This window comes from Chiloscyllium punctatum, chromosome 8 (assembly GCF_047496795.1).
Source record: "Chiloscyllium punctatum isolate Juve2018m chromosome 8, sChiPun1.3, whole genome shotgun sequence".
In the NCBI taxonomy this organism is placed as follows: domain Eukaryota; kingdom Metazoa; phylum Chordata; class Chondrichthyes; order Orectolobiformes; family Hemiscylliidae; genus Chiloscyllium; species Chiloscyllium punctatum.
This window is the reverse complement of record NC_092746.1, coordinates 65,964,368-65,976,698: the sequence shown is the minus strand read 5'-3', so window position 1 is coordinate 65,976,698 and position 12,331 is coordinate 65,964,368. Positions and strand designations below refer to the sequence as shown.

General features: G+C 41.5%; 1 protein-coding gene across 4 annotated transcripts in view; it reads left to right on the top strand.

Moving 5' to 3' along the window:
* The window catches only part of hacl1 (2-hydroxyacyl-CoA lyase 1), a 101,508-nt gene that overhangs the window by 57,851 nt on the left and 31,326 nt on the right, over window positions 1-12,331 (top strand). For all 4 annotated transcript variants that reach the window (XM_072575695.1, XM_072575696.1, XM_072575694.1 and 1 more), the window contains exon 11: window positions 1,871-1,954. In XM_072575695.1, the coding sequence (XP_072431796.1) occupies window positions 1,871-1,954 (84 nt within the window). The remainder of the gene's footprint in view (window positions 1-1,870; window positions 1,955-12,331) is intronic.

Sequence of the window (12,331 nt, the reverse complement as noted above, 5' to 3'; positions counted from 1 at the left end):
GACAGGCCAGGCACTGATTCCTGCTGGGGTTGGATAATAGTTCAATCTGTCTTGTGTAAAAGAAGACCAGCCACAATTTGTTGAAGCCTCACACAGTTGTGGAACTAGATAGAGCTTATCATGTAACTTAGTCCCTCCACACACTATTTCAGCCTCTGAAAAACCAGAAAAGATTGTGCATGACGCATACTGGTCTGAATGGCCTCGTATGTGTTAAAGCAGAAATCCAGTATGACCAGAACATTTGTTTAACCATCTTCTTGAGTTTATTTGTATTGCATTTTTTCCGCTCAAATTAACATTTCCCTGAACGACTTGCTTCACAACTAAGGAACAGGAGTAACTCTGGTATTTTCTTGTCAGTGAGCTACTGGATTATCAAGAGCAATAAGATCCATTTAGCTTTCATTTTGTAATATCTCCATTTTTCTGAGCTTAGGCAAAATAAGTAGCCCAGAAAATGAATTGCAGGATGGGGACAGAGCAGCTGTGTGGACAAGTGACCTGATTCTGTGCACACTGCTATGAGGAAAAACCTAATGTAAAGAATATTCATTGAAGGGGAGAAGTGTATAAACTGGAAGTGTTATGGTAATACTAGTTATGAATCACAACTTCCCAAACTCTGTGTTGTAACCCCCACTGGGGTCAGAAGACGACAAGATTTTTAAATTATGAGTTCTGAAGCAGCAATGATGCCTGTGGAGCTGAGACAGAACCATCATGAGCACCAATATGGGCCTCCCCACTAGTGACTGCTGCAACGTCCCCAAACATATCTCTAGGACTTTGAATCTGGGCATGGCTTGTGGCCTCAGGAAAGACCAAGGCTCCCTTCCTACAGCTGGGACTAATCAGATTGGCCAGGCACCTCTCTGTAGTGGGACGTTTGGCTAGGTCGGAGGGCAAGAATCTTACCTAAAGCCAATCAAATGCAGCTTCATTAGCAGGAATCCATTCCCTGCTCAACTTTGGGAATCCTGCCATCTGTAAAATTTTGACCACAATAAAGGTGATTTGGTGGCACAGTGGTTAGCACTGCAGTCTCACAGTGCTAGGAAACTGGGCTGACTGCTAGCCACGGGTGATTGTCTGTCTGTGTGGAATTTGCAAGTTCTCCCTGTGTCTGCATGGGTGTTTGCATGGGTTTCCGCTGGGTGCTGTGGTTGCCTCCCACAATCCAATGTGGATTAGCTATGCTAAATTGTCTGCAGTGTCCAGGAATGTGCAGGCAAGAGGGGTTAGCCATGGGAAATGTGGGCTTACTGGGAGAGGATGGGCGATTGGGTCTGAGTGGGATGCCCTTCAGAGGGTCGGTGTAGACTTAATGGGCCAACTGGCCTCTTTTCGCATTGTAGGGATTCTATGATTCTGCAATATTTTGAATTTGGCCTACATTGAAAACAATTGATGTTGGAATGTTAAAATGCACGTGAAAAGATATGTCAGTCAACGTTTTAACGACAACAGAAAGCCACTGACACTTTGAAGCGGATCCTCTCATTTTTTTTAAGACTGCATGCAGCTGGCAACCACTGCCTCAGTGCGGCCTGCTTTCCCAGTGTCCCAGCTCCATTACCACAGGCATTAATTCAGTAGCAAACCAGTCTCTTGTGTCATTAAGACCCTGTCCGCAACAAAATGCTGTCCAGGCTACCAATGTGACTGGGATAAGTCTAATCTCCTGATATGTGCCTAAAACAGAAAAATTTAGTCTTTATTTTCAGCGTTTCCTGTTTTTATGTCAGATTTTCAAAATTCGCATGTTATTTTTTCAATTTCTGTCACTTTTATTGCACCTTTTTTATTTGTTGTATGTTACATGTGGCCCTTAGATATTAAACAATGATTTCACTTTTTTAAAAATAAGGTTGATCTATGTGCTGAAGAACTGGGAAATAATGTGAAGCCCGTTGCTGCCTTACTCGGTGATGTGAATGCTGTGGTTGAACAGGTAATTTAATATTTTCACGAAGATCTCCTTTTCTGAGTTACTTTCCTTGTAGCCTAGATATCTCTTCAGGCATTATGTTATGGTTTAACCATTCATCACCACATAAACCATCACTGGATCTTACTCCTCTCTGTTCCAGTTCCTTATTTTACAGGTTATTCTGCCAAGATGACACTTAGATTCTTTTCTGCAAACCATCTTCTTAAATCCTTCTCCCCTGTTTTCTTCACCCTTACCTTCAACAGCAAAAGCAAGGAACTCGTGGACTACTTGGTCACTAAGATTGACACCACCTGATCAGCTGCCTCTGTCACTTCCCTCTCTTCCAATGACCCACTAAAGCAATCTTTCTTTCTATGACTGTTGTTTGCTCAAGTCAAGGCCTCACAATGTTGTGTAATATCTATCCCCTCACACGCTCTCCAAATTTATCTTGTCCAAAGGACCTACTTCCTATTCCCTAGGTCCTGTTCTCACTAAACTACTGATCACCCAATTTCCCTTCAAAGCTCCTACTATTGCTGATGTCACTTCTGTTTGTCTCTTTTCAGCTGCAGTCTCCTTTTCCTTCCAATCTGCTGCCATCATCTTTCTGAAAGAAACAAACCTTGATTTTCCTTCTTTATAAACTGCTGACCCCTCTCCACCTGCGTTTACTCTGAAGTCCTTGATCATATCACATCCCAAATCTATGTCTATCTGTTCGGCAGTGTCATATTTGAGACCTTCTAATCAGCTTTCTGCCTCTCCCTCAGTACAGAGAGCCCTTTTCAAAGTTAGAAATGAACTGCTAGGGAACAGTGACGATGGTGAATTTGCCCTCTTAGTCTTTCTTGATCTGTTTTCAACCTTTTCCTCAGCTGGTGGTATTTTTTGCTTCTAAAGTCTCACATCCACCTTGGTGGGACTGCCCTCACATCATTAAATTCTTATCAATCTAATTGTAACAAGACGACCATTCAATAACTTCTCATACACTTGCGAGCTGTTACGTCTGTATACCTCCAGGATCTATTCATTGACGCTATCTGTTCCTTATCTATGTGCATGGGCCCAGTGGTTAGCACTGCTGCCTCACAGTGCCAAGGACCTGGGTTCGATTTTCACCTCAGGTGGGACTGTCTGTGTGGATTTCCTCTGGGTGGTCCAGTTTCCTCCCACGATCCAAAGATGTGCAGGTCAGGTGAATTGGCCATGCTAAATTGCCCATAGTGTTAGGTGCGTTAGTTAGGGGTATATGTGGGGGAATGGGTCTGGGTGGGTTACTCTTTGGAGGGTCAGGTTGGGCTGAAGGTCCTGTTTCCATACTGTAGGATAAAAAAAAATCACTTGGAAGATAGTCTTACTTTCCTCATGTAGGCTTATGACCCACTAGATCTCTCAACTCCCCTACTGTTGCTATGTTAATAGAATGCTTTATTCTCCCATTAAATAATGGGAAGAATCCATTGTCTTCAATCACCACAACAAACTCTTCACTTGTCACCAACTCCTCCCTGGCAACTGCCTGAGGCTGAACCAGTCTGTACTCAACCTTGATGTCATACTCTACCTCAGCATTTGCTTTCGACCACATATAGGCCTGACCACTAAGGCTGCCAACGTAGAAATCTGATATCTACGTTAATGTTACGTGAAATTAGTCATTTGAATCAGCCTGTGCATTTAGCCTGAACACAATTACATTGTTAAAATCACACTTGCCCACTTCGTTCCCATATTCCTCCAGCCTCATTACCTTCATCAGAGAAGTGCATAGGAGCATTTGGTTTCTCAGCATGTTTTTAGCTAATATCATTCATGGTGGTTCAAAGATGTAATTTCTTCTCACGAGTCATGAATTCTAGGAGTTTTCTTCCTGAAAAATCCGGTGGAAGCGGAGTCTAAATATTTTTAAGGCAGAGGTGGCTAGGTTCCTGATAAACAAAGAGTGAAAGGTTATCATGATTTGTTGTAATTGCAAGGTTAAATTTCCAATCAGATCAGCCATGATCTTATTAAATGGCAGAGAAGACTCAAGAGACTGAATTGCTTACTCTTGTTTCTTGTTTGTTTCAAAACCTCGTGAAACAAAAGCATTTTATTCATGACTCATCAGCTTCTCACCTAATACACTTTTTGTTCACAGAGGAACTTAATGATTCTTAAGTGACCTATGAAATTAAAGAGCTGTACAAAATAAGCATTAAATTTAGTAACTAAGCTATAGATCATTTTCACCTATTTAGAACATCTGCAGTAATTTTCAAAAATAGTTTTGAAAAATAGTTTCAAAAAGGTCTTCTTAATGGAGATCTGGATCTTCTCCATTTTGTTGAGTAAGGAGTAGAGTATTGTGAATAGCATAAGTGAAAGAATAAGTCTGTTTATTTTTAAACACTGCATTAGATCCTCTGCAGTCTGCACTGTCTGAGAAAGTGGGTCAGGCTGGAGATGGTGGAAATCTGGAGCTACAGACAGCTCTGTTGCTGCCTTCACCAAGGGAGTGAGTCAGTGCCTTAAAAACGTTCTAATTCTGGAATTAGTGTCAACATTGAGCTGATCAGGTATACTGAACAGCTGAACAACAGGTATACTACAGCTATGGGTGTAAAGCAGTTTGGACTAATACTCTCCCTGTAATACATATTTTTGTGCAATCCAAACTCTGTTGCCATATCTTAATTTGCTGTTAGTCTCATTCACCTATCACCCTTCTGCTTGCTGATATACATTGGTGTCATTTCTGGCATTGCCTTTTGAGTTGGAAATTCTCATCTTTGTTTTTCAAATCTTTCCATGACCTCGCCCCCTTCATTTCTCTGCTATTCCCTCCAAGTCGACAACCCTTCGAAATATTTGAGCCATTGCTAATCTGACCCTTGCACATGCTTGATTTTGGTTTTGCTGCAACATTGTTGGTGTGTGTGGGCTGTATTCTCTGCCATCTTAAACCTCTTCTTTAAGACTGCCCGAAAACCTTTAGGAATAGATTACATTACATTACATTACATTACATTACAGTGTGGAAACAGGCCCTTTGGCCCAACAAGTCCACACCGACCCGCCAAAGCGCAACCCACCCATACCCCTATAGTTACCCCTTACCTAACACTACGGGCAATTTAGCATGGCCAATTCACCTGACTTGCACATCTTTGGACTGTGGGAGGAAACCGGAGCACCCAGAGGAAACCCACGCAGACACGGGGAGAACGTGCAAACTCCACACAGTCAGTCGCCTGAGGCGGGAATTGAACCCAGGTCTCTGGCGCTGTGAGGCAGCAGTGCTAACCACTGTGCCACTGTGTCGCCCACCAACCGTGCCACCCACAAGATCTTCAAGACTTGCATTTATACAGCACCTTCATGACTTCAGGATGTTCCAAACTGCTTTACACCAAAGTAAATATTTACTACTGTTATAATGTAGTTTGATTGTGTGAAAAGTGCTAAGTAAATGCAAATCGTTCTTGAAGCTGGAGCAGAGCACAGATATCTTGTGAAGAAATATGAAGAAAAGGCCAAGTTGCTGCTAGGAATGCAGTTGATTTCCAAATGGATAGGAACATGTATGGAAGTGTGCTTTCTGCAACTAATTTTTGAGGTCACTTTATTGTTGTAATTTGTTACTGATTCAAATGTCAGTTCCAACAAGCGCTGGGAAAATTGAATATGTTCAATGTAAACAGATAGTGCTGCAATAGAGAGACGAATGTTGTGAAAGCATTGGCAAGACTGAAGGCACAAGGACTAATGGAAAATGATCAACAGCAAAGAATGGAAACCTAAGGTCCAAGTGTAAGGCAACATAACATAATGGTTGCAACTCAAGTGTGTTTGTGCGTAAGTCATTAAAGGTGGCAGAAACAAAACCAGAAATTGCTGGAAAACCTCAGCAAATCTGACAGTATCTGTGGAGAGAAGTCAGAGTTATCATTTTGGGTTGAATGACCCTTTCTCACAACAGTTCTGATGGAGGGTCACTGGACCCAAAACATTAACTAGGAGAAAGTGAGGACTGCAGATGCTGGAGATCAGAGCTGAAAATGTGTTGCTGGAAAAGCGCAGCAGGTCAGGCAGCATCCAAAGAGCAGGAGAATTGACGTTTTGGACATGATTCCTGAAGAAGGGCTCAGGCCCGAAACTTCGATTCTCCTGCTCCTTGGATGCTGCCTGACCTGCTGCGCTTTTCCAGCAACACATTTTCAGCCCAAAACATTAACTGTTGAGCTTTTTGAGCAATTTTTGTTTTTATTTCTGATTTTCGGCATCCACAGTTCTTTTGGATTTTATTGAGGTGACAGGATGGATGAGAGAATGGTTAAAAAAAAAATCGTAGGCTTTATTAATAGGCGCATAAGGTACAGGAGTGAAAGGATGATGTTGAACTTGAACAAAACACCTGATTCATCCTAATTTCCTCCAGTTCTCAATACCACACTTTAGGAAGGATGTGAATGCCTTGGAAGCAGTGAGAAAACAATTCACAAGAAAGGTTCCAGGGATGAAGAATTTCACTCATGAAGATATATTTGAGAAATTAGAATTGTTTTCTTTGAAGAAAATCCAGGCTGAGAGGAGATTTAATCGAGGTGTTCAAAATCATGAAGGCTGCTTTCAAAAGAGATAGGGAGAAACTGTTGCCACTCGTGAAGGGTTCTCGAATGTGATGACACAGATTTAGAGTCATTGGTAAGAGAAGCAAAACTGACATGAGAAAAAGCTTTCTTGTATAGTCTGTGACTGTGGTGGAGGCAAATTCAACAGAAACATTCAAAAAGGAATTGAACCTTTATCTGACAAAGAAAACTATGCAGTGACACAGAAGGTGGAAGAATAGAACTAAGTCAATTGTTCATTTGGAGAGCAGATGCTGTTACAATGGGCTGAAGGGCTGGAATCCACTAATTGACACTGCAGGCAAATCACTCCGTTTGGGTTCTGCTGAGGGCACTCAGCTCCTAGCCTGATTACAGCATTAATCCAAATTTTGACAAATGAGCTGAATATCAGAGGTGAGCAAAAGTGACTGTCCTTGTATCAAGGACACGTGATATCAAGGAGCCCTGGCACAACTGAAGTCAACGCAAATCAAAGGAAAAACTCTTAGCTCGTTGGAGTCATCCATAGCACAAAAGAAGATGGTTGTGGTTGTTGGAGGTCAGTCATCTCAGCTCAAAGGCATCTCTGCAGGAGTTCCTCCGGGTAGCGTCCAGGCCAACTATTGTCAGCTGCTTCATCAATGATCTCTCCTCCATCATAAGGTCAGAACTGGAGGTGTTCGCCGACAATTGCACAATGTACAGCATAATCGTGACTCCTCAGATCCTGAAGCAGACCATGTTCAAATGCAACAAAATCTGGACAATATTCAGACTTGGGCTGAAAAGTGGCAAGTAACATTTGCACTGCATAAATGCTAAGCACTGACCACCTTGAACAGGAGAGAATCCAACCATTGCCCATTGAAATTCAGATGGGGTGCCATTGCTGAATTCTGCATTATTTAAACACTCTTGGGGCATACCATTCACCCTACATTGAATTGGGCTAGCCGTGTAAAAGAAAATGCTGTGTCTGTTGGAAATCAGAAATAGAAACTGAAGGTGCTGGAGAAACTCAGCAGATCAGGCAGCATCTCTGAAGAGAGAAAGAGTTAGCCATTTAAATGATGTCTCTATAAGAACAGGTCAGTAGCTAGGAATCCTGCAGCATGTAAATCCTCCTTGACCTCCACAAAGCTTATTCATGATCTATAAGGCACAAGTCAGGAGTGTGATGGAATATTCCCCACTTGTCTAGAAGAGTACAACTCCAACAACACTCAAAAAGCTTGACATCATCCAGGACAAAGCAGCCCCCTTGATTGGCACCACATCCACTCCATCCACCATGCATGCTCAGTAGCAGCAGTATGTACCATCTACAAGATGCACTGCAGAAATTCACCCAGGCTGCTTAGAAAGCACCTTCCAAACCCATGACCACTTCTGTCTAGAAGGGCAGCAGATACATAGGAACACCAGCATATTGCAAGTTCACCTCCAAGCTATGCATCATTCTGATTTGAAAATATATTCCCATTCCTTCAGTGTTGCAGGTTCAAAGTCCACGTAATCTGTCTCTAACAGCATTTTTGGTGTGTCTACTACAAATGCGCTACAGCGGTGCAAGAAGGCAGCTTCCCACCATCTTCTCAAGGACAACTGGGGATGGGAAATAAGTACTAGAACAACCAGTGATGTCCAAATTCCATGAATAAATATAAAATAAAAGAACTATATCTTCTTAGCTTTTGTGTCTTTAAAAACTGTGAACAGTAAGGAAAAATAACTTTCTAAAAACAGGGGAATTACCAAGATGGCTATATAATTTCAAAGCAAGGAATTTGTTACCTGTTGTGAGCTCCTGTTTTGTGGCTGTGATTGTCTATTATCTGCAGATGATCAGGAGCTAAGGAGTTGTTTACAAGTGAAGCTGATTGGTTTTCAGCTTACTGAGCAGATTGGAACTGGGAGTTAGTTACAGAGGCAGAGTGAGAGAGAAAATCATCACAGAATGGTATGCTGCTGTTCAGAGAGGTTGCCTGTTCTCTGCAGTATTTTAAAAAAAGCTCAATTTAAGTTTGAAGAAAGCCAATTACTATCCCTATATCAGTTGTTGTGAGCTGTGGCTTTTGAATTGATAAATCGTAATATTTTCCGAAGGAATCGGTCACTTTATTGTTACAAACCAGTGGAAGCTTCCAAATAAAGTCAACTGAATACCAAGAGCCTGGCAAGCTGAAGAAAGATATTTTCCACTGTTAGAATCGGGAAGCAAAGACCATGAAAATAACTTTGTAGTTTTTCTATCTCCACAAATAACCTACTTTTGCTGTATATAAGGGGGGAGTTTATAACCGCATGAGAGTTTCAGTCAGTACTGTTAGGTGAGAGTGGTTTGTACATGTTTGCTTGTAGCTGTAGTCTAATTACGTGTAATAATTAATCATTCTTGTTTTCTACAGAAAGTTGCTCTGGGCTTTCTACCAATCTTAATCTGAAAGCCAGGTAAATTGGGGTACTGTGCAAACCTGCAAAAATAAAGTAACATTTGGTATGACTCGAGATTAACTGGTTCAATTTATGGTGCATTAACCCAATGAAATTAAAAACGTTTCAGTACAGTTGATAACTGCCTACCTAATACGTATGGACTGCAGCCGAACCAAAAGGCTTCGTACCTTCTGAAGAGCAATTAAGGATTGACAACACACAATGCTTACACCCCATGAATTAATTAAATATACGAAACTTCAATTCTGCTGTTGTGAATTATGTCATTGTTACATTGTGGGATGTTTGACTCATTGTGTCTTCAGAGCTGAAAAATGTGTTGCTGGAAAAGCGCAGCAGGTCAGGAAGCATCCAAGAAGCAGGAGAATCGACGTTTCGGGCATAAGCCCTTCTTCAGGAATGAGGAAGGTGTGCCAAGCAGGCTAAGATAAAAGGTAGGGAGGAGGGACTTGGGGGAGGGGCATTGGGAATGCGATAGGTGGAAGGAGGTTAAGGTGAGGGTGATAGGCCGAAGAGGGGGTGGGGCCAGAGAGGTCGGGAAGAAGATTGCAGGTCAAGAAGGCGGTGCTGAGTCCAATGGTTGGGACTGAGATAAGATGGGGGGTGGGGAAATGAGGAAGCTGGAGAAATCTGCATTCATTCCTTGTGATTGGAGTGTTCCAAGGTGGAAGATTTGTGTTTTAAACCAAAGGGTTCTTTGATTGCAATGTTGCATTTTTAAACAATCTCCACCTTCTGCTAGGTTTTTCATGCAGGATGAGGCCAAGGAATTGGAGCTAGCAGCGGGGTTTCTTTTAGTTCCTGCTTGTCACTGATTTTGCCCCCAAGGGGTCTAAATATCAAACCCCAGAAGGAGTGACTAGTTGGAAAAATGGTGGTTAATCCTTTGCTGACAGTGCTGCTGCAAAACTTAGATGCATGTTTTTGAGGAGAGGTCTGAGATGAAGCCAATGTGTTGGAATTTACTTTAATACCTTTTGTGTCCACTTGTTCATTATGAAATTAAGCATTTCAATTAATCATATCAGGCCTCTTCCCAAGTGTTATTGTCCACCTTTGTAGTAACCTGTTATGAAGATGTGTGTGGACTGTACTTTTAAGAGAGTTAAAAGCTAGCAGTGACAGCACCAAGTGTTCTCAATAACAAACAATGTAACATGTAGTCCAGCTACTGGGGTAGCTGGTTGCTTGGAAACACCAAAACAGTTTCAAATTAGGCCAATTAGTTTAAATTATACCCCAAAAAGTACCAAATTCCAATCAAGTCTGAAGTGTATATATTGACAATCTTATAAGCCAATGACACAATCTGATGCTTTGGTGTATAAGACTGGGGAGAATTGAACAGTTGGGAGGAGAACTGCCAGAAGACCAACAGCTGTAGACTGCTAGTCAGAACTCTCTGAGAGGTACCTGTCTAGAGTCGAAGTTTGCTCAGAGAAAAACCTCAGCACTAACTTGGGGATCAAATCCACTGACTAATATAAAGAGAAGATTCGATTGCTGGCTGGTTTTTAAAATTTGAATTTTCTGTAAATCTTAATTGGGAGTTTTATCAGACTAGTATTATAGAAAGGAAGGTAAAAGATAGGTTAGAGGAAGGAATTGTAAATAGCTGTTAGTTAATTATTCTCTGTTATACTTTAAGAAATAAAGTTGTTAATTTTTACTTTAAATCGTTTTTGGTTACTCAAATATTTACAGATTACTGCATGAGATAAATCTTTTGAATTGCTGGTTTTAAATTAAGCAGGAGGGTTTGCCCAGTGTCGTAACAGATCACAGAACGTGTGTGTGTGTGTGTGTGTGTGTGTGTGTGTGTGTGTGTGTGTGTGTGTGAATCAAGCAATATTCAGTTTAGAACAGTCGGATTCTATTCCTTCCCAGATGGTCTGTTAGCACAGTTGATTGGGTGCCTAGTTTGCATTGCAGGATGATGTCAACGACATGGGTTCAATTCCCAAACTGGCTGAGGTTACCCTGACGGTATCTCCTTCTCAACTTCTCTCCTCACCTGAGATCTGGTGGTTGTCAGGTTAAACCATCAGGTGAAAGTGGGTACTGCAGGTGCTGGAGATTAGAGTCAAGATTGGATTGGTGCTGGAAATGCACAACAGGTCAGGCAGCATCCATGGAGTAGGATAATTGACATTTCAGGCAGGAGCTGTTCATCAGGAATGATGAAAGAATGATCATCAGGCTCCTGCCCAAAATGTTGATGTTTGTTTTCCCTGCTCCTCGTATGCTGCCTGACCTGCTGTGCATTTCCAACACCACTCTGATCTTGAGGTTAAGCCACCACCAGAGTCATCTCTGCCTAATGGGAAATCAGCCTATTGTCCTGTAGGACTATGGTGACCTTTACCTTTCACTATTCTGAGTTACATTATCACATTGTTGGATATTGTGCATTAAGACCTTGAAACATCCTTCAGCGTTCCATTTAGGTGACTGAGAATAACTAACACTGCTGTACGTGAGAGAATGCCTGCACATGTAATCGTAATTTTAAAAATTTAACAGGCCAGATTTCCATCACATTTTGGAAGTGGAAATCTGCTCAAGATATCTGAAGTTGTGATTTTATAGTGACTGTAAAAACAGATTTCCTTTTTTCTAGATCTAGTTTATTCATGTGTCAGGAAGTCCTTAGATATTAAAAGCACATACATCTATTCTGAGGTCAGGTTGCCTCTGAGAACAATAGGAAATTTTGGAACAATAGGATGTTTGGGAAATATACTGAAAAATGCACCCTTCTGAAGAGTTTGACCAGTAGGAGAAACCAGCTGAGGAGTCAGTGAGTGTTAAACATCATGACATCTTCAAAAGTCACTATTTGATGCTGTATGGTAACATTTTCATGCACTGAATGATCATAGGATGCTGTACTGCAAAGGTAAGCTGGCCATAATATTGACCAGCATCGTACTTTCCCAAATTGGGGAGGAAGAGTGCTTTAATGTATTCAAAGCAGTTGACAAATATTTTGGACTCAACTTGAATGTCATGTACAATTTATTTTTTAAAAAATGCCCTGCTATTGATTGTTAAAATTTTTTAATAATCACCTTCTTCTCAACTCGCTCCAACCTCCACTCCATTGACTGACAGTTAACCTTCTTTGAAATGGAAAATACTCAGTGTTCCTTCAAGCTCAGGTGATTCTGAAAGTTAATGTTTTAACCAGTATGTACATTATGAATGTTTGACTGTGTTCTAAAAGCTGAGGAGTGCTTAGCTTCGTATATGAAAGGGGTAAGGTTAAGGGACTTAACTGAGCTGGGCCATTGTCCTCAAGGGCTGAGATTGGCTTCCTGACTAGTCTGCTGTCGCA